This window comes from Coenobita brevimanus, chromosome 94 (genome assembly GCF_032717465.1).
Source record: "Coenobita brevimanus isolate Jiangsu-jjx chromosome 94, ASM3271746v2, whole genome shotgun sequence".
NCBI lineage: Eukaryota > Metazoa > Arthropoda > Malacostraca > Decapoda > Coenobitidae > Coenobita > Coenobita brevimanus.
The window spans coordinates 24499581-24520086 of NC_137047.1; the positions used below are offsets into that span (position 1 = coordinate 24499581).

General features: G+C 43.6%; 1 protein-coding gene across 1 annotated transcript in view; it reads right to left on the minus strand.

Moving 5' to 3' along the window:
• Positions 1–431: 431 nt before the first annotated feature.
• LOC145412797 (uncharacterized) overlaps positions 432–20506 on the minus strand; it is a 171872-nt gene continuing 151797 nt past the window's right edge. The window contains exons 8-13 of the mRNA XM_080282578.1: positions 12478–12677; positions 9055–9292; positions 8070–8072; positions 5281–5514; positions 3770–4010; positions 432–600 (exon numbers count right to left, since the gene is read on the minus strand). Of these exons, the coding sequence (XP_080138704.1) occupies positions 432–600; positions 3770–4010; positions 5281–5514; positions 8070–8072; positions 9055–9292; positions 12478–12677 (1085 nt within the window). The remainder of the gene's footprint in view (positions 601–3769; positions 4011–5280; positions 5515–8069; positions 8073–9054; positions 9293–12477; positions 12678–20506) is intronic.

Consider the following 20506-nt stretch of genomic DNA (forward strand, 5'->3'; position numbering starts at 1 on the left):
AGAGATTGAGTTTCATCGTCCGATATGAAACAAGCTCACCCAGGTTGCAAGTGTATCAGGTACAGTCCGGACGCCAGACTCAGTCTTGTTTACATTATACTACAATAAAATTAATACACACTGATTAAGATCACAAACTTCGCCAAACACAAGTACTTCCGATATCTAGTTCTTCTAGATTTGAATAGCGTTATCTCTACAAATACACAGTGGTTCAGCATAAAATTCTCTTTGTGCGATTCAAAGAAAAAGTGAATATCTACTAATGATATGAAATCAAATAAAGCTGAATATAAATAAAACAGTATGTACAACATGCTCCCATCTGGAACAAAGGCTCTAATCACTCAAATTCAACTAACTCTCTCGTCCCGAACTTTTGTATCGGAAAGAATAAGCGTCTCATTCGTCTCCTTGCAGATTATTTCCCACTAGAAGAGAGGGAGCGGCGCTCCCTTGTGATGCCGTAACTGCTGATTGAAGTTGGCTGCGGCTGCAGCTGCTGTGTACTGCGTGGGGTAGTGGAAAGCTGCGGTCTTCATGGAGTCAACAGGGAAGTGCTGACTGCTCATCAGCATGTCGCCGCCACTCATCATCGTGCTGAGCAAATGACACGTACAGGGAAAGAAGAAAATATGTGAATAAAAAATATATATAAAAAGACCTAATTGCGAGCTGAATAGTCGGTGTGAAAAGAAATATAGAATTCGTGACGGATGTGGGGCAAGCGAATTTTGTTCAAAAGGGTAGACAACAGTGTGCTTTGATAATACAGTATATTTACACTGAGAGAATAGATATGAAAAGAGAGTTGAAAATGGCAATATATATGTGTGAAAGTAAGAATAGGAACAGCCGTGCTAATTCAGGATGCTGATGGATGAGTGTTTTAAGTGAATGAGTGAAAAAGCGATGTATGAAAATTCAGGACGCAAAAGTATTAACGAAAGTACATGGACGGATGGAATGTGTATGAGGATGCGTAAGTCAAGGACTGAATGCCGTTTTTAACACGTCAGTTAACAGAATTATCTTTATCTCACAGGCATAATAAAGCACCCATTCGTGTGGATCGTTCAGTCTTTGAGGTGGAGCCGAGACTTTCAAAGGTTTGAATGATGGATGGATGTATGGCCAGTTTCTCTAGGCACTTCACTAACAGTTCTCTAACTTCTATTTCTGGATCCTTTCCAACCCATGTATAGGTGGAACATAGCTTTAGAATGACGGACCATACATTATGTGATTACTACTGCTTGAAAAATAGTTCGATCCTATTTCGGGTTGCGTCCCCATCAGCCTTGGTCCTCATATCCACGTGCCTCCCCTCCCCTCTTCCTGCCATCATCTGACTCTTAGAACTTATTCCCGAATTATTGTTATTATGGTTTCCTGTACACCAAGAAACCATTTACTACGATGGGTGGTAACCATATAACCAAACTATGGCGTCTGGTGGTTAAATGGGAAATTAAGGCACTCCAATCGGATTGAGCCAAGGCAGGTTTATATCCAAGGGATGGTTGGGGTTTATTGCTCATGTGATGCCATTCAGGGATGAGGCTGGTCACTCTCATCTTAAATGTCAGGATCAACTTGCCTAGCTCCGGGCTCCTATGTTCCTCAAGGGGTAACAGAAAATTGGCTGATGAATGAATGAATGAATGAATTGTTCCCCTTTACGGGAGATATTGGGAGAGGGAGGTTAAGAGACGTTTATATTTTAACTGGGGTGTCGTAATCTTGCAATATTATCTCTCGAAACGACCAGAATTGAGAGAGAGAGAAGAAAAAGCAGGTGACCAGGTGACAGACAGAAAAGGAAAAAAAAAAACAAAAACTTATTGCACGGGTAAGAAGAAACATGTGCTATGAAGAACAGTGCAGACACAGAATACTGTATTAATAATGAATATGAATCAATGGTTCATTGTGACACACACACACACACACACACACAACCGCTCGCTGGTGCAGTGGTAACGATCTCGCTTGCCAACTGGTGGACGGGAGTTCGCGCCTCGCTCAGGTTGCGAAAAGTTTCATTGACGAAGTGGGTGGTTACTGTCCCCCTGGAGCAAGGGGACGGGTGTGTGCGTGTGTGAAGGTCACAGCCTTGCCCTTAGATCGGACTATATGAGCTCTTAGCTCCCTTCCGGGAGGATAAAAAGCTGACGATCACGACCATCAAGTGATCCTGACCGACCCGGTGAATTAGACCCGGTGAATTACACACAACTGTTAATGTCACTCTATTTTTGCTCTAAGTCCTAGCGCCCCCTTTGGAAATTGTTCACGACCCCCTAGAGGGGCGCGCACCCCACTGATTTAAGTTATATACAGAACATAGCATTTGACACTATTTCTATAGCCGAGGATGTGTAATTCACCGGGTCGGTCAGGATCACTTGATGGTCGTGATGGTCAGCCTTTACCCTCCCGGAAGGGAGCTGAGAGCTCATATAGTCCGATCTAAGGGCAAGGCTGTGACCTTCACACACGCACACACCCGTCCCCTTGCTCCAGGGGGACAGTAACCACCCACTTCGTCAATGAAACTTTTCGCAACCTGAGCGAGGCGCGAACTCCCGTCCACCAGTTGGCAAGCGAGAGCGTTACCACTGCACCAGCGAGCGGTGTGTGTGTGTGTGTGTTGTGTGTGTGTGTGTGTGTGTGTGTGTGTGTGTGTGTGTGTGTGTGTGTGTGTGTGTGTGTGTGTGTGTGTGTGTGTGTGTGTGTGTGTGTGTGTGTGTGTGTGTGTGTGTGTGTGTGTGTGTGTGTGTGTTTTGGTGCAGTTCCTCGTCTTCTGGAGTGCAGCGGGAAGAACCGTATTCAGCAGTCATTTGCAAGCATCTTCATGTGGTGCTAAAGGTGATTGTTATGATGACCCTTCCATGCTTATGTGGCTGAGGGGTGGTAGTGAACACGGTGATGATGATGATGATGATGATGATGATGATGAGGAAACGAGAGTGGTTATGGTGGTGATGAAAGGGAAGATGGTAGTGGAGATGACGATGATGATGATGACAAGGAAGTTGAACTGGCAATGGTGATGATGACAAGAAAGATGGCAGGGGTGGTGGTAATGATGGTGACAGTGTATTAGTGGTGGTTGTGGTAGTTGCGACAGAAGTAGCTATAATAGTGGTAGTCAGGGTTGTGCTAGTGATGATATAATGATGGTTAAATGATGGTAATAATGACAATAGTAATAATGGTAGCGGAAGTGATGATAGATGGCAATACTGAGGGTGGTAATGATGATAATGAAAAAAAAAAAGTAGGCTGTAAAATTTTTGTCTTCTCAGGCTAATAATGCTGAGTACGTATTCTATGGCCATTTTACTTTAGCCTGGTCTAAAGTCTCTGTCCTGAATACCCAGTCATAACAAAAGGTTAACTCAGAACATTACTCTAGTCACGAAGAAGAGCAATAAAAAAGGCTGTAGGGCCCAAGCATTCACTGTTTCTATCTCTAGCACTGGGCAACATGAGGCATGTTGAAAAGGGCGAAAATATGGGTAAAGCTAAGGTGGCAAAACCAAGGCTTTATAAAAAAAGTAATAAGAAGTGAACAGCTGAGAACACAAAGACAAACACTCAAAGCATATACAGTAAATCCTCAGCGACAATGCGAAGGATTACTGGGACGAGGAGAAAAGGTTTATATATAAACGAAAAAGCACGAGAGAGAGAGAGAGAGAGAGAGAGGTTATCTATTACAATTTACAAACCCCAAGTGTGATGAGTGTTTATTATTGCTAACCTGTAGTTGTCGTAGGGTATGTGGGTGTGGGCGTGGTGATGGGCGGTCCCCCACGCCTCCGTACCCTTGGCGTGGATGGAGGGAGCGGCCCAAGAGGTGGCGTCGGTGTGGGGGTGGTGGGCGTGGTGGTGGTGGGGTGCCGCGGAAGAGGTGAGGCCGTTTGAGGTGGTGTAGTCTGTGGCGGAGGTGGGGACGTGGGCACTACCTCCCAGCAGACCTGCAGATCCGCCGCTGCTGCCACCTGAAGGGAATAAATTGTTAAGAGTGAGATTCTGACAAGGAGATCAAAGATAGAGGAAGAGTTGATAGCAAGGATTTTTTAGGGAGTTGACAGGGGGAACTTACAGGATATGAGACTTTGGCAAGAGGATCTGAAAAACCAGCCGACAGAAAGGATTCTGTACTGAGTCGTAGGGAGAACTTGCAAGGAGGGAGAGTTTGGCGCGCGAATTTGTGAAAGAAGAGTTGATAGGAAGGAGTTGTGAGGGTGCAGACAGGAAGAACCTGTAATGGAGGAGATTTTGTGGGGAAATTTTTGAGGAAGGATTTGCTGACAGGGAGAAATTTTTAAGGGTGGAGACTTTGGTGGGGAAATCTGCGAGACAAAAGTTGACAGGGAGAGGGGATAGTTGATACGGCGGAGGAGGTGGGAAGATGAAATAGTTGAAGAAGAGATTCTGGCGGGGGAATATGTGTGGCAGGAGTTGAGAGAGAAACTGTGAGGGAAAAGCTGCCATACAATAACTGTCCTGGAGAAACTGACAGAACACGTGGAAGAGCTGTGGGGAAGGCAAGGTGATGGAGAAATTGTGTAATGCAAGATTATTTCATGAAATATGGAACGCTTAAGGAAAACCCATTAGAAGATATTAGAAGACTTATTTCAGCTGAGGACAGCGTGGTGACATGCTAAGTTGTACTCTATGTGACTTTAGAGATTTTCACACTTCTTCCTAATGAGTTATTTTGCATATTTAATTAATACTTTTTTAATCCTCTGGTATGCTGCCGAAGGGATGAGGAAGTACAGGGTCCTGTACGTAATTTAAAGGACGGCCAAAAGAATAATGTGATGTAAGATGCTGATGATAACATATCAGAATGCTTAATGTCAAAGGACAATACAGTCGAGGGTAGGATGTCAGCGGTTCAGTAAAAGAAAATTGGTAAATTTATGAACTAACTGATAGAATGGTAAAGATAATACTGTATGTATCGTAATAATAACACGATATATTAAACCAACTCGGGCGTATGTGATTTAGTGAGAATGTCAGTGTAATTTAAACGGAAGTCTGTCTGAGAATATGTGAATGAGTACACATTATATGTCAGTGATGTAGCCATGTAAATATAAGGCTACAATGAGTGTGTTGATAGGACTTAACGAAAATGTGTGTGTGTGTGTGTGTGTGTGTGTGTGTGTGTGTGTGTGTGTGTGTGTGTGTGTGTGTGTGTGTGTGTGTGTGATGTGCAGTGTAAGTGTGTGCACATGCCAGTTACAGTCTGACCTGTCTGTAGGAGGGAGGTGTGGCCGGCGGTGTTGAAAATAGATGGGTTGTTTGTGGAGGATGACAGCATGGACATCATCTGTGTCTGTAAGTTGGCTTGAGCTGCGTTGCTCTGAAGGCTGCCGTCCCCCATGCCGCCGCCTCCACCACCACCGCCACCGCCACCGCCTCCTCCTGCCATCGCCGCCACTGCTGCCTGCTGGTTCATAATGGCGGCGCGCGACCAGGTGTCTCCTGATGGGGGATGGATACATTAATTGGCATTTTATTAACATTGTCAAAAAGGTATAATTCAATACATAAGGAAAAGCTGTAAGCTAAGAAAATACATAAAAATAAAATTAATCCAACAGCAATTAACATCAAAACAGAGAAGTGATAATAAGGTCCGACAGCAAGTTCAGACACTGTACAAACCTAACTTCTTCAGTTCGAGGAGTCTCTGCCAACCAGAAGAAAATCGTCTGTCGTAAACTAAAATAAGATGAAAATGATGTCCTTGGGACGAAGGGTTCATACTGGCTGTCATTAACCGCTTCAACCCATAGAGTCTCTCCAAAGCTAAACAGACTTGTCTAGCATTAGTCTCAATATAATTACTGCTCAGAAAACTCCTCCTGCTGAAAGTGTTAAAGTATCTAAAATAACAATAAAGTAAATTATCTCAAGTTAAACAACGAACATCACAGGCAAAAGATAGTGATGCTTAATACCTGAAAGTGTTCAGTTTATTGTAACTTCCTCTCAGAACTTATTATTTTGCTAATTCAGAATATTGAGATGTCAGAGTATGTAAATGCATGTAATACTTACAAAAATTTTACAAAGGGAATAACCTCGAATTGTGAATCTTCATGGAGCTATGAATACCACTGAGATTCAGGTACTTAAATCATAATTATGACACTAATGTTACAGGGTCATTCATCATCATCATCATTATCATCATCATCATCTTCCCGATCTTTTCTCACTCATGGATGGTGTGAGTGGACAACAGGAGCCTTCACCTACCACGATTAAGTCATATTTAATTTTCGCTCACTCCAGTTTTATATATATATATATATATATATATATATATATATATATATATATATATATATATATATATATCCTATGGAAGCTCATGGGTGAGTGGAGGTTGTTTCTGACCCGTCCACTGGCAGACGTTTCGGCTGAGAAGGATAAAATCGGTCCAGGTTGACAGGACAGTGTTATAAAAGTCGTCATCGTAATTAAAGAGGTAACAGTGCCAAAACTGGAATCATGACATCACAGAAGGAAAGAGCACGTTCTTTGGCCGCGTACCTGCGTCGTGCCGGCACTGTCGTTATTTAGCACAATCATCTGAAGGACGGCAGTCAGCCCATAGCTCGTTCAGGTCCAATCTCAGATCCGATTAGATCATTTCAGGTCCAGTTAGAAGCAATCAGGTCATTTAGCTTTGATCAAGCTAAGTCAGGCCAGTCTACGTCCATTCAATAATATTCACGTTTAGATAGGTCAAATGAGGTATGCCCGGACTCACTTACGCCCTGTTGGGTAAAATAATGTTATTTAGGTTCATTCAGCCTGTTCACCACCAATCTGGCTCAGTCAACTCAGCTTAGACCTGATCAGCGCTATTTAGGTCATAAGTCAGGCCCACTTACATTTTCAGTCAAGTCCAGTCAAGCCAAGTCATGTAATTCACGTCCTACCACGTCGCTCATCCACCCAGGATCAGTTAAGTTAGTTTAGGGTCATTCAGAGTCAATTTAGGTTCAGCTAGATGCATTCAGGTCCAGATGGGTAGTACACATCCATTCAAGCTCTATCAGGTCAATTCTGGTCAAATTATTGCCATTCAGGTACAATTGGGCTAATCCAGATAATTCACGTCAGCTCAGGGATAGGCAGAACTTTATAATTAATACAGGTTCAGTCAGCATAACTCAGAGTCTTCCAGGGTCATTCGGGTCCAATTAGGTCTATTCAGAGTCAAATATTATTGATTTAGGTTCAGTTAGGTTGTATCCATTTATGTCAACTTAGATGAATTGCAGTGATTCATTTCAGCCAATTTTTGACTGAAGTAGATCAACTGATGAATAATTCAGGCAATTTATTTAGGTCTTTTCAGATCATCCTAGGTTCATCAGTCTGACTTAGGTCAGTACAGATCGATTCAAGTTACGCCTATAAATATGTCTGCCAAAAATCAACATAATTGATGCAATGGTTTTTGAGGACTGATTACCTCTGACAGCGCGGTTTTGCGTCTGTTCTGCGGTCCACCATCCTCCCTTGGAGGAGCGGGTGGAGGGGGTTGAGGGCTGTTTGCGGGCCTAAGTGGAATCTTTGCTTGGGCTGAGATGTCTCCTATTCCGAGAAAAAGGTTTTCATCCTGGCTCGTCGACGCCACCACGGGAAGGAGGCTCTCTTGTGCGCTAATACCATAACAGAATACAACTAAGGCAATCCAATTTGCCCACACTGCAATACAACCCCTCGAACCATACATAGTTACTCACCACGTGCACCACACTATCACAAGACAGATCCTTCAACATAACCTTAAAAAAAGACCACTGGGAGCAACCAGACAGGGTCACTGACTTCCTGCTGTCCAGTGGGTTCATAACAATATGAACCGGAAGTGCAACAATAACAACAACTAAAACAACAACATCAAGAATTGTGTAGGGAGAGCAGATATGGGTGAGGTGGGTGGAAAAGTGCAAGCGAAACTGACCGGGTTGTTGGTAAAATGTGGGCCATGTAAGAGGAACTATATGCTGTGGAACCGACTATTTCTACTGGGCCGATAAGGCACAAGTTAAGGGTGAGGCAGTAAGAAATGAATGTGAGTTGGTGGAAAGAGCTGAGTGGAGTTGGTCGGATGAGTTTATATAGTGATGGATAGCTGTAATTTATGTCACTGTAGTTTTCCTGGTAGTTAAGACAAACATTCAAATTACAGTATATTCATCACATCAGAGAAGATATGGGTACGGTGGATGGAGAGTTATGGATAGGATGGGCTGTGATAGTGGTGGTGGTAGAATGTACAGGAGGAAGTATTTGCTGTGGGGATGAATGTTGTAGGTATACTGGGAGGGTTAAACCAAAGGTGAGAAGAAGAAGAAGAGGATGAAAAAAGAAAGAAAGAAAGAAAAAAAACGGACTGAGTGGGCGGAAAAGTGGAGGTGGGATGCTCTAACACGGTGGTGGGTGGTGGGGCGGATCAAAGCGGGTACACCCAGCAGAAATGGACATTGTTTGAGGCGCGGTACAGATAATGGGAACAGCTTTCTCTTCTAAGTTTCATGCTCGGAGGGGGCGGAGAGAGGGGTTAGAAAAAAGGTGGGATGGGTGGAGAAAGGTGGGCAGCGGGACGGATAGAGTTAGTGGTGGACGATGGGGCGGAATGTGGGTAGGACCTCTTGTAAGAATGGGCATTGTTGGCTGATCGGTTTGGCGTGACATGATTTATTTCAACTGGAAGAGGGGAGGGGGAGATTAAAAAATGAGTGGGACAGGTGGACACATGTGGGTGGGATGGTGATAGGTGGTGGAGCTAGGCAGGGGTAAGACTCCATATGAAAATGGGCTCATATGTGTTGTGATGAATATTAAATTTTTCTCCAACAACAACAACAACAACAACAACAACAACTACTACTACTACTACTACTACTACTACTACTTACTACTACTACTACTACTAAGCACGTGTTGCTTCCATATACCTGACATGTCAATACTCAGGTAAAATCCAGCGTTGCTTACCGTGTGTTTGGTGAGCAACGGCGTGGGCGTGGTCGTGGGCGCCGTAGTGATTAGCGGCGCCCATGGTGGTGGATGCGGTAGTTGTAGGGGAGGTGATGGGTGCGGGGGCGGTGGCGGACGGGGGCAAGGTGTGCGGGTAGGAGGACGTGGACATGGCCAGGGCGTTGAGGGCCGTCACTCCCATACCCTGACCTGTCATCTGCTTACGCCAACGGGCTCGTCTGTTGCTGAACCACACCTGTTGAATAAAGACATTATATCTCTATCTATCTATAATCTCTCTCTCTCTCTCTCTCTCTCACACACACACACACACACACACACACACACACACACACACACACACACACACACAAAAGGGTCTACAATTCTGACCCTCTAACAAAGCAAGGCAAAGGACATCTCTGATAGCCGTACACACTCCTGCAGTGTTCTAAAGGGGAAAAAATTATTTACTAGCTAAATTTTTAAATGATACCCTTCTGGCTCACAAGTCGTCCCAGTACAGATAGTTGCCCAGTGCTCTGTCCTGCCCCTGTATGTCATATTCACGAATATTCCTTTACGACGCAGGTAGGGGGTCGACTAATACTCTAGCATTGGGTATTTCAGTATATGTGTATGTATGTATGTTTTGACCTTTATGCCATATCAATGACAGTCCTGCCAAGACGCAGGTAAGCAGTCGTCTAGTACTCTTGAATGGTGTATTTCTGAGTGCACAGTAGTATGTGTGTATGTACGTATGCAATCTATGTATGACTTAATATCTCCCCCCCCCCCTCTCAATACCCTCCCTCTTCATGAATCCTGGACTCCCTTGTTTCAAGAAAGCGATCAGTGAGTGACACAGTGACACACTGAACTGGCCCGCCTCTGTAAAAGCAGCAAAAGAGAAAGCCATATTTGCTTGCTGCGCACCTACAGTAGAATGGATCACTAACTCGGCTAGAAGCAATAATGGCAATGGCAGAGCTAAGAGGGAAAGGGGGGCTGCCGCCACCCTGAGCCTGATAACTTCTCAACCAGTGTCATACACTGTACATAAAATCAGCACATACGGTATAAAGAAATATTAAGTAATAGTATAACCATGGTGCTGCTGAACCTGATTAAGAAAGCATCCACTTAGATTATTCATACAATTACATATACAGAATATTCAACTTCCAAGAATGGAACTATCTCTGTCACATTTTTTTCCGATTCAATATCGGATCATGTGTGTTTATGTTACGACATTCATATATACAAGTTGTCAAGTACCACACTGTATGGTGCCCTATAAATGGATTCGTAGAATCCTGAGTTTACAAGCTGCATCTGCCACTGGGTCATTTCTCATTTCCTGCTCCTTCTACTGTTAATCACCTCTCTGGATCCCACTCCTTTAATGAAGCTTACAAGGGTTGACAGACTGTTGTGTATTGAAATATTCAGACGGGAATTATGAGACTTCATCTAAGTTACTCTACTAGAGTATCTTAATTCTTTTGGCTACACAATTTTGCCACAATGTAACGTGTTTCTTTAACCCACGAGCTTTTACGGCGAACACGAGTACATAGGAGTACAATAAAAGTTGTAAAATAAGAATTTCTTATGAAAGTATGGTGCTCGTCTATTATGCGTCTGCCCTCCTCTCCGTTTTTTTTTACTCTGAGCTCAATATCCCACTGACTATACTGTTTTTACTCTAACTTGGCCAGTATTATTGTCCATGTGCAGCATATTTTACTCAGCTCAGTGGCAAAATAAGACAACATAGCATTTCTTCGTGACTAGCATCATATTCTAGTGGTCATCTACTGTTATAATTCAGTATTCAAGATGGAGAGATGGCAATTTTCGGCTCGGTTAGAGTAAAATAGGTATAGTGTGATGAACAGTCTTCAGTAAAACAAGACTGGCATGAGCTATGCAGGTTTACAAAAACCGCATGTACTTTACTAATGTGCAATACAAGATCACACTGTTTGCCACAGTACCATGATACTGCAGATGGTAATTCAACTGTTAGTCCAAAACTTCCAAGTTATTCACATCGATGCCGTGGTAACACATTACCTCTTATAATTTATTTATTAACGTGTAACTGGCGTAGTATCCCATAAGATGAACTGAAGTAGAAATGTCCTCGTGGGTGAAGTTCAGAACTTGAAACAAACAACCATTCCGTGAGTGTGAACGTGTTTACTCTGTAACGGATTTAAAGGTACTCTGACGTCATCTTGTCCTCCTGTGATAAAAACGAAAAGTGATAATTTACAAAGACGATTCTATGAACCCACACGCTGGAGCAACACGTGGTTAATTTTCCTGAGATTAATTCTTGACGATAACATAACAAAAATGAAATGTAAATATGAGATAAAATAAACAAAAATGAATATTTTTAATTTAACATCACCAAACAAAATCTTACTCCTGTGTCCACGACATTTTCTTCATACTTACTCCCTCTCAGAGGGAGATTTTTTTCCTTTCCACATCTGTGTTCTGGTTTAATAAATATTAATTCTCCACTCTCACTCAGTACAGTATTCTCATCTCTCTCTTTCTTGAGTAAACTTTCGTATAATTGTTCCTTTGCATCGAAAATGTCAGCTCCATAGCCCTCTTCAGTCCAAGGTCAGCCACAATTATTGCACTGTATATTCTCAGAAAACAACATTTCCATTACTAAGTGTCATTCTTCCAGCTGAACATTCCACAACCTGTAAAACATCGTGTCCTGGCCAGTTTAAGATCACTACTTTCCCCACATAGCAATAGGTCGGGGAGTGTGGATCCGAAAAGAAGGAAAAACGTCATCAAATGGCGGCCACTCACCTCTTAGACCTGCAGAGGTGAGAGGGGTTCGAGCCCCACGTAAGTATGCGTGCTTTCAGGGCTAGATATCACAATTATGAAAAAAATAATTATACTAACTAATTCCATTTTACCCTTTTTGAGGTGTAGGGGCTCGAGGTTGGGCTACTGAGGTCCAGTACATTGAAGGTCAGATGATCAGTCAACTTTCCCTTAGTGGCATTACATGATCAAAAAGCCTCTTGTCTGCACTCGGAAGTCAACTCTATGCAAGAGCATAATTTCAACTGGAGAGTTCTGACTACTAGATCACCAAACGACTGTATATTTCAGGGAAGATGACCAGCCTACTTCCCTTCATGGTATTATTCAATGGAAAAGCCTCTACTGTGGTTACCTCGAGGAGACTGAATTAATGCAAGGCCGACAATGACTGAGCCTTTCTAACCCTTTCTAACTATTGGACCACCAGACAAAAGCATTATTAATCTTTGATCCAACTCCTGCCGTCCTTCCGACTGGGATGTTCTAATCATTAGACTCTCAGGTGACAACACTGAAATCAACACACGATATTCCCTTTTCTTAAATCCATCTCCTCCTCTGCCTCACCTGCACCCTCGCCTCCGTCAGCTTGGTCCTCTGCGCCAGCTCCTCCCTGGTGTAGACGTCCGGGTACTGCGTCCGCTCAAAGGCTCGCTCCAGTTCCTCCAGCTGTTCGGCCGTGAAGGTTGTCCTTGAGCGCCGTTGTTTGCGCTTAATGGGGATGCCGGGCTCGGTCTCAGTGTCGCTGTCGGAGAGGGATCCGCCGCCTGGAAGGGAGAGGAGGGAGGGGTTTATGAGGGAATGGAGAGGCAAGGATAGGGTAATGGAGGAAAAGAGAGAAAACGGATGGGTTACAGAAGGAGGGCGACAAAGAGAACTCTTGATGAGGATCCCAGGCTTGGTCTAGTGTTGTTGTTGGGAATAAGCCCTCCGTTTGGGAGACTGGAGAGAGAGGGGATTATGGAGAGAATGAAAATGGGTGGATTATAAAGGGAAGGAGTAATGAGCCAGGGGTTACGGGGGAAAATAGAGAAAAGGGAAAGAGTTAGGGAGGAAAAGAAGAAGAGGAGGGGGAGGTTATGTAGTGAACGAATGAGAGAAAAGGGACAGGTTATGGAAGGAAGGAAATTGAGACAAAACAGGAATTAAGGAGAAAAGGAAGGCTTACAGGAGGAAGGAAGGAATGGAAATGAGAGGGTCCTGCCACCTTCGAGCGGGGAAAAGAACATTAAGAAAAAACTAACAAGAACGATTTATTATGTACAATAAGCCTTATTATTCCCTTATGTTTTGTTTCCATCTTTTTAGTACCGATTCAGCTTCAATACACGACACACAGGAGAATCTTAACGAGCCATTTGCAAAATTTCACAGGTAAGGGAAAGAAGCTAGGTAGCTTCCTTAGTCATCGACAGTACAACCCAGCGCTACCAGGTATTCAATGAGAACCGTTGCAACAGTGCTACTATTGGTGATTCGTGAGTTCGCCATTAACCATCACTGCTAAAAGGTGACAGTGGAAGGAGAAACTGATAAGTGAAAAGAGTCACTGGTTAGCAACTTAATCACTTCATTATGATAATAACTACTTAAATTTCTTTATATTTGCAGCTTCCGAGGAGAGCCCTAGTAGAGAAGTTAGTGAAGACATCTACCCCCCCCCCAACTCAAAATGACTTGCCACTGTAAATAATATCGTCTAGAGTCCACAAAAACAGGCTGAAAACAGCCTTTACACTGGGTGTCGTTGTTTTAACAGTAGAAGTTGTACGTAGTTGTAGCCCCAGGTTCATTTGATGCGAACCCAGTGGACTGCAGGCTTAAAATGCCATTCTCCTGCAGTTCACCATCCTCCTTTTGAGGATAGGGAAGCAGTTCAGGCGCGTTTGTATGACCAGGCAGTTGAGTCATTCGGTTAAAACAGTGTGACCACTGTATACGAGTATATATATATATATATATATATATATATATATATATATATATATATATAGATAGATAGATAGATAGATAGATAGATAGATAGATAGATTCGGGTACAGGATTAGGGCTGTGACTAACCCTGTCATGGCAGGGACTATATAATGTCGTTCAGTTGGGAGTTAGTCACAGGGAATTTGAGAGCGTTAACCCTTCAACCAGGTAACGTCTTCTTTCATTTATTATTGCTAATTCCAGATTATTTTGTTCAGCTTCGGGGAGATCTCTGAGTCTGAAGGCATAAATGAATACTGTATTTAACTCCGTAACTTTGAAAAATCTCTTCTAATCTGAGTAAATTATCTGAATATGAGTACCGCCAGACTATAAAGGGGAATAAACAAAAAAGTACATATGGAATAAAGGGCTTGAAGTTCACATGCATGCAATAATATATTATTACAACGCAAGCAATGAACGAATTTCAATTTCTGCTTTTCTTATTCACCTCTATTTCAATGGGACAATCTTGGATCCCTTAAGTCTCTTGTTCCTCATTTTTGTCAGTTAGAAAACACTCGCTTCCTTTATCTAATGGCTTCACTGTTTATATCAGAGAAATAATATAGACCTTATAAGCGTAAGAATATGCTGATATAGTAAATTCAATAAAATCTGGTACGTGCATTGTTCAGTAAAGTAATGGTCTGCTATAGTTGTATAAGCCTGAAGCAAAACCTGTGGCTACTAAATTTTGTAGAACAGAGCAGAAAACCACACCTACACAAACACCATGCAGTTCATATATATAAATACTGACAATACTGGCAGGTGGCGTGTCAGCTACCGGAGCGAGAACAAGTATGACTGGTGGAGGGGAACCGGCCACCACACCGCCCCACCCCACCTGCACCACAACAATAACGACACAACTAACACTCAGAGCATAACTTTCTCTTAGCATCACAGTCGTCTCTCATATTCTTGAATAACTGAATGCGCGCGCGCACACACACACACACACGCACGCACACACACACACACGCACACACACACACACACACACACACACACACACACACACACACACACACACACACACTCTTCACACAGGACCTAGGACCGACCACACCGACAACTTCGGCATTGAAAAAATCACCATTATGTCTTCAAATTAAGGAGGCTGCTGCACACTGAACACTCGAACAATATTTCCTAACGATGGCAATGTACACCGGGGGGAAAACAAATTCAGCATGAAGAATCAACCGGGCTCCATCTCATTCCAGATGGGACAAGTATGATGTCTAAAATGCCATCAGACTGACACGGATTTTCCTCTAGGACATAGAATACGGAACCTGTTCAGCCCGACGGAACGTTTTCTTACATTCTGTTTACGAAGTTATTTAGCAGAGGCGAGATTTTTCTGAGTAGGTGGAGTTAGATACAGCCTGCAATTAATCAGTACGAGAGACCTACCCTTACTTGAAGAAAACTGTCTGCAGATGCCAAAAATAAAGCAAAAAGTACACCCTGTGGTTTGAGGGGCTAGTACTTTGCAGATATTTTAGTAGAAACAAACGACTATGTTCTGAAAAGTAAACGTTAATAAGACACAAGGCAGCATGTGTAGCCAGTCAATCAAGTATAAAGATATATCCCGATAAGCGAGCTACTCCATTTCCCTCTCAGGCCGGACGAGTTGGGAACAGTCTAACATATTAGAGACAAGCATCATGATGGGAATATTGAGATAAGAGAGAGCAAAGAGGTATATATATATATATATATATATATATATATATATAGAGAGAGAGAGAGAGAGAGAGAGAGAGAGAGAGAGAGAGAGAGAGAGAGAGCGAGCAGATACGGAGAGACACCAGTTACTTTTATCTCCCACAGATGTAAGAGGCTCCCACACGGTAACAGATGAACGCTGCATAAATTATATTGCAATACATTAGTTTGCAATTGGTCTGTGATGAGCGTGTCAATATCACCAGCACGTCCGACTCACCGAACAACAAAACGAGTCATTTGCGCACCCCGGCTAGCGGAGGAGCCTAGGGGACGGGAGGCTGTAAGGGCGTTTAGGGGAATGGGGATGTACGTAGGAGTGGCACTTATGGGGCTGGTGTTGAAGGGGTCGGTCTTGTCCCCGTGTGATCATTTATAACAATAGTGGTGGACCGCCTCCCCGTTGTTTGGTAATGGCCGGCTCTCAGCTTGGCTTGTACGGATGCCATAGTTCTCGATTATTCTCCATTTCTGCTCTTGTCTTGTCGTCTCTTATGCTTTCTCCTTTCTTATATTCTTTTCTCTCCAGGTCATGTCTTCACATTTCAAGTCTGTTTTTGTATTTTCTTCTGCTCTTCTCTCTCTCTCTCTCTCTCTCTCTCTCTCTCTTTGTTCGTGTCTTCTCTTTTCTTTTGCTCTGCACATTTCTTCTGCTCGTGTTTTCTCTTCTTCCATTTTTATTTTCTTCTGCTCTCGTCTTCTCCTCTCCTCTGCTCTTGTCTTCTCCCTTTTTCTGCTGTTGCTTTTTCTTTTACTCGACCTCTGTTCTTCTGTCCTTGTTTCTCTCTTTTGCTCCTCTTTTCTATTATATTCTTCTACTCTTCACTTTTCTCCTTCTTCTTCTTCTCTTGTTTTATTTTCGCCTCCTCTCCTCTTGTCGTCTTCTGCCACTGTGATCTCCATATCCCTCAGCTTGGGTTGTCGTCTGCCACAGTCCCCCATTTCTCATCTGCTCTGGCTTTCTCTTCTCATGTTCTTATTGGCTTCTTTTATTCTTTGTCCTCTGTTTTCATCATTTCATGTCTCTTGCCTTGTCTTACCCTCTCTTATTATCTTGTATTTTTTTTTTTTCAATTCTCTGGTCTTTTCTTCTCTCATTCTCATGTTCTCTTCCTTTCCGTACCTTCTCCTCTCCCCTTTTTTCTGTCTCCTTTTCACTTTTCACGTCTCCTCTCGGCCCCTCCTCCCCCCTCTATCTCACTGAATTCTTACTTATATTCTTAAGTTTCCTCACTTATACAGCTTCTTTACCCATATGTCTTTCAGTAGTCAATTTTATTCACCCCTTCCATTCTCCTCGCTCTCTGTCTCTGTCTCTCTGTCTGTCTGTCTGTCTGTCTGTCTGTCTGTCTGTCTGTCTCTGTCTGTCTGTCTCTCTCTCTCTCTCTCTCTCTCTCTCTCTCTCCACTCACCACGAATCTTGGTAGTGCTGATTGGCTTACTGAGTGACTGAGTGAATGTAAGGTCGTTAAGCATTTATAGATTCTTTTTTTTTTTCTTCTCAGGGATTGCATTTCTTATCTAAGAACACACAACCGTAATGCTATTTTCAATTTACGTGCGTGGGAGTGTGTAATTCACCGGGTCGGTCAGGATCACCTGATGGTCGTGATCGTCAGCTTTTACCCTCCCGGAAGGGAGCTGAGAGCTCATATAGTCCGATCTATGGGCAAGGCTGTGAGCTTCACACACGCCCACACCCTTCCCCTTGCTCAAGGGGGACAGTAACCACCCACTTCGTCAGTGAAACTTTCGCAACCTGAGCGAGGCGCGAACTCCCGTCTAGCAGATGGCAAGCGAGAACGTTACCACTGCACCAGTGTGTGTGTGTGTGTGTGTGTGTGTGTGTGTGTGTGTGTGTGTGTGCATCTTTTAACTGATTATACTTATATAATTATTTGGAAGACATCATCATCATCATCATCATCATCATCATCATCATCATCCATGTCATCGTCATTATTATCATCATTATCTCAACCGTCCTTCCCTCCTGAAAAGATATGACGATGTAAATTTGAAAACACGGACTAAATTTTGCGTGCATAAATGGAAAAGGTGTGAGTGTGAAAGAATGTGAGTATACGAATGAGTGCGTGTGAGTGTGCGTGCGTCCAGATATGTGAGTGTTCAGGGAGGTGTAGGGGTGAAAGTGCGCAGTGTGAGGATGTGTAGGGTGAGGGAGATGCGCAGTGTGGTTGTGTACAGAGAGTGATTGTGTTTTGATGTCAATGTATGCGCAGTTTAAGAGTCTGTGTTCAAAGTAGGAGTGTATATGGTGTGTGAGTGTGTACAGGGTGTGAGTGTGTACAGGGTGTGAGTGTGTACAGAGTGTAAGTGCGTACAACGTGTGAGTGTGTACAGGGTAAGTGTGTACAGCGTGTGAGTGTGTACAGCGTGAGTATGTACAGTGTGAACGTGTACAGAGTGTGGCTGCATGTACAGAGTGTGAGTGTTTACAGAGGGTATGTGTGTACGGAGTGTGAGTGGCTACAGAGTGTTAGTGTGTACAGCGTGAGTAAGTACAGAGTGTGATTGGGTACATATTGTTAGTGTGTACAGAGGGTGAATGTGTACTGTGTGTGAGTATACACAGTGTGAGTGTGTATAGAGGGTGAGTGTGTACAGCGCGTGAGTATGTACAGAAGGTGAGTGTGTACAGCGTGTGAGTGTGTACAGGGTGTGACTGTGTACAGCGTGTGTGTACAAACTGTGAGTGTTTACAAAGTGTGAATGTGTACAACGAGAGTGTACAAAAATATACTGTAGAATGTGTGTACACTATGTGGGTGTAATGAGTGTGAATGTGTACAGTGTAAGTATGCATAGTGTGTGTGTGTGTGTGTGTGTGTGTGTGTGTGTGTGTGCGCGCGCGCAAAGTAACGTGGATGCAAGTGTCAGTTTATGAGCGTGTATCAAGTTACGTGCGTTGAAGATTAAGTTAAATGCAAGTAACAGTAACAGGTTATGGGCTTGCAAAACTATCGAGAACCGTGCGTGGAAAGCGAAACGCAATAGGGAAAAAAAAAGAAAAAAAAAAAAGAAAAAAAAAAAACGTATGTAAGCGGAAACAGCTGCAAATCTAGGTGCTTACAGTCTCACCTTGTTCCTTGAATCACCCCCCATCCCCCACCCTTTCATTGCCTAGATCACACTTTACTGTGGGGAAGGGGGGCCAGCATCACTTCCCCCAACCTCCCCCTGCTGGCACTGCAACATCGCCTTTATTACGAGGGGCTGTAAGGGCCTAAATGAGGGAGGTGGAAGGGGGTATTGTTCAGGGGTGGTGTCGGGTGGCCATAAATCATTCGGCCACACACGACTCTGCTCCCCCTCCCCTCCCCTCCCCCACTCTTCCACCCCTTCCTCCTCCCTCTTCCACTCCTCCATCCCTCCTCACTCCTTCCCTTTATTTCTTGCTTCTCTCGTCTCTCCTCCACCTCGTAATTCTTGCTTTTCTCTCGTTTCCTATCACATTTTATTTTCCTTCTTTCTTCCTATTCACTTCTTGTTTCTACTCTTTCTCCCTCCTTCCACTCATTTCCTACCTTTTTCTTCCTTCCTCCTCTCACGTCTTGCTTTTCGTCCTTTCATTTTTTTTTAAATTTCTCTCGTTCCTTCTTAGTTCTTGCCACTTCTCCTTCCTTGAAATTATTGCTCAATGTTCTTCCCCCAGTTTATGCTCATTTTCCCGCTCTCCATAGTTCGAATTCACCTTGATTTTTCTTACTTCACATTCCTTGACTTTTTTGCTTCTCTCCCCTTCTCTCTAACCCTTGTGGCTTCCTCTTCCCTTCAGTTTTTGTTCTTTTCCCCTCCCCTCATTTGGCTTTTACCCATTTTTCAGTCCTCCTTTTATTTCTCCCATCCCCTTTCCTCTTCCATCTATTCTCTCCATCTTACCTTCATCCTCTATTTTTGCGTCGCTCATCTATAGTCCTCTCTTTTCTTATTCTCCTGTTTACTATATCCGTTCCTTCTTGCCTCTTGCCTTCTCTCGTTTTCATCCTTAGATTCCCCCTCTCCGTCTCTCTCTGTCTCTTCTTATCACCACTCTTCCCTTCTTCCTCTTCTCAATCTTGTCCACCTTCCCTCTCATTCCCCTAATTTCCCCACCCGCAACTCCCCCCCTCTCCTTCTGGACCTATTATGCAAGTCTTCGGGGGGAGGAAGAGGGTATGGGAGAGGGAGATAGGAGGGAGAGACTATAAGAGTGAGGGGATGAGAGGGGTGGGAGATGTGCGAGGTAGGGAGAAGAGAGAAAGATATGAGGGAGAGATTAAGAGGGAAGGGATGAGAAGGGTGGGAGAGATGGCAGGAAGGGAGAAGAGACTTATAGTGGCGATAAGAGAGCAAAAGAAAGAAACTGGAGAGATTATGGGAGAGGAGAATTACTGAAAAGATAATGGGACGGGAGAGAGTATAGGAGGACAGAGAATGTATAAAAAAGAATCGAAGGGGAGAGTGTATGGGATGGGAGAAAATGGGGAAGGATGGTTTAGGGCAAAGGTGAAAGTCTAGGAAGGAAGAAATATAGGAGGGGGAGGGTGAAGAAGGGGGGTAAGAGAGTAACGGAGAGGGGGAAGTGTAAGAGGGGAGAGAGTTTAGAAAGGAATGAGTGATGGGAGAAGAGGTAGTAATTAATTTAAGATATTACTAGAGGGGAACGAACAAGGAAGGAGAGAGGGCTTAGGAGGTGAGAGAATATGGAAGGAGGAATAAAGGGGGGCTGTGGGTATTTGAGAGGATATGGCACTGGAGGGGAAAGGGTATAGAATGGGAAGCAGTAGAAAAGAGGAGAGAGTAGTGGAACAGAAAGAGAGAGAGAGAGAGAGAGAGAGAGAGAGAGAGAGAGAGAGAGAGAGAGAGAGAGAGA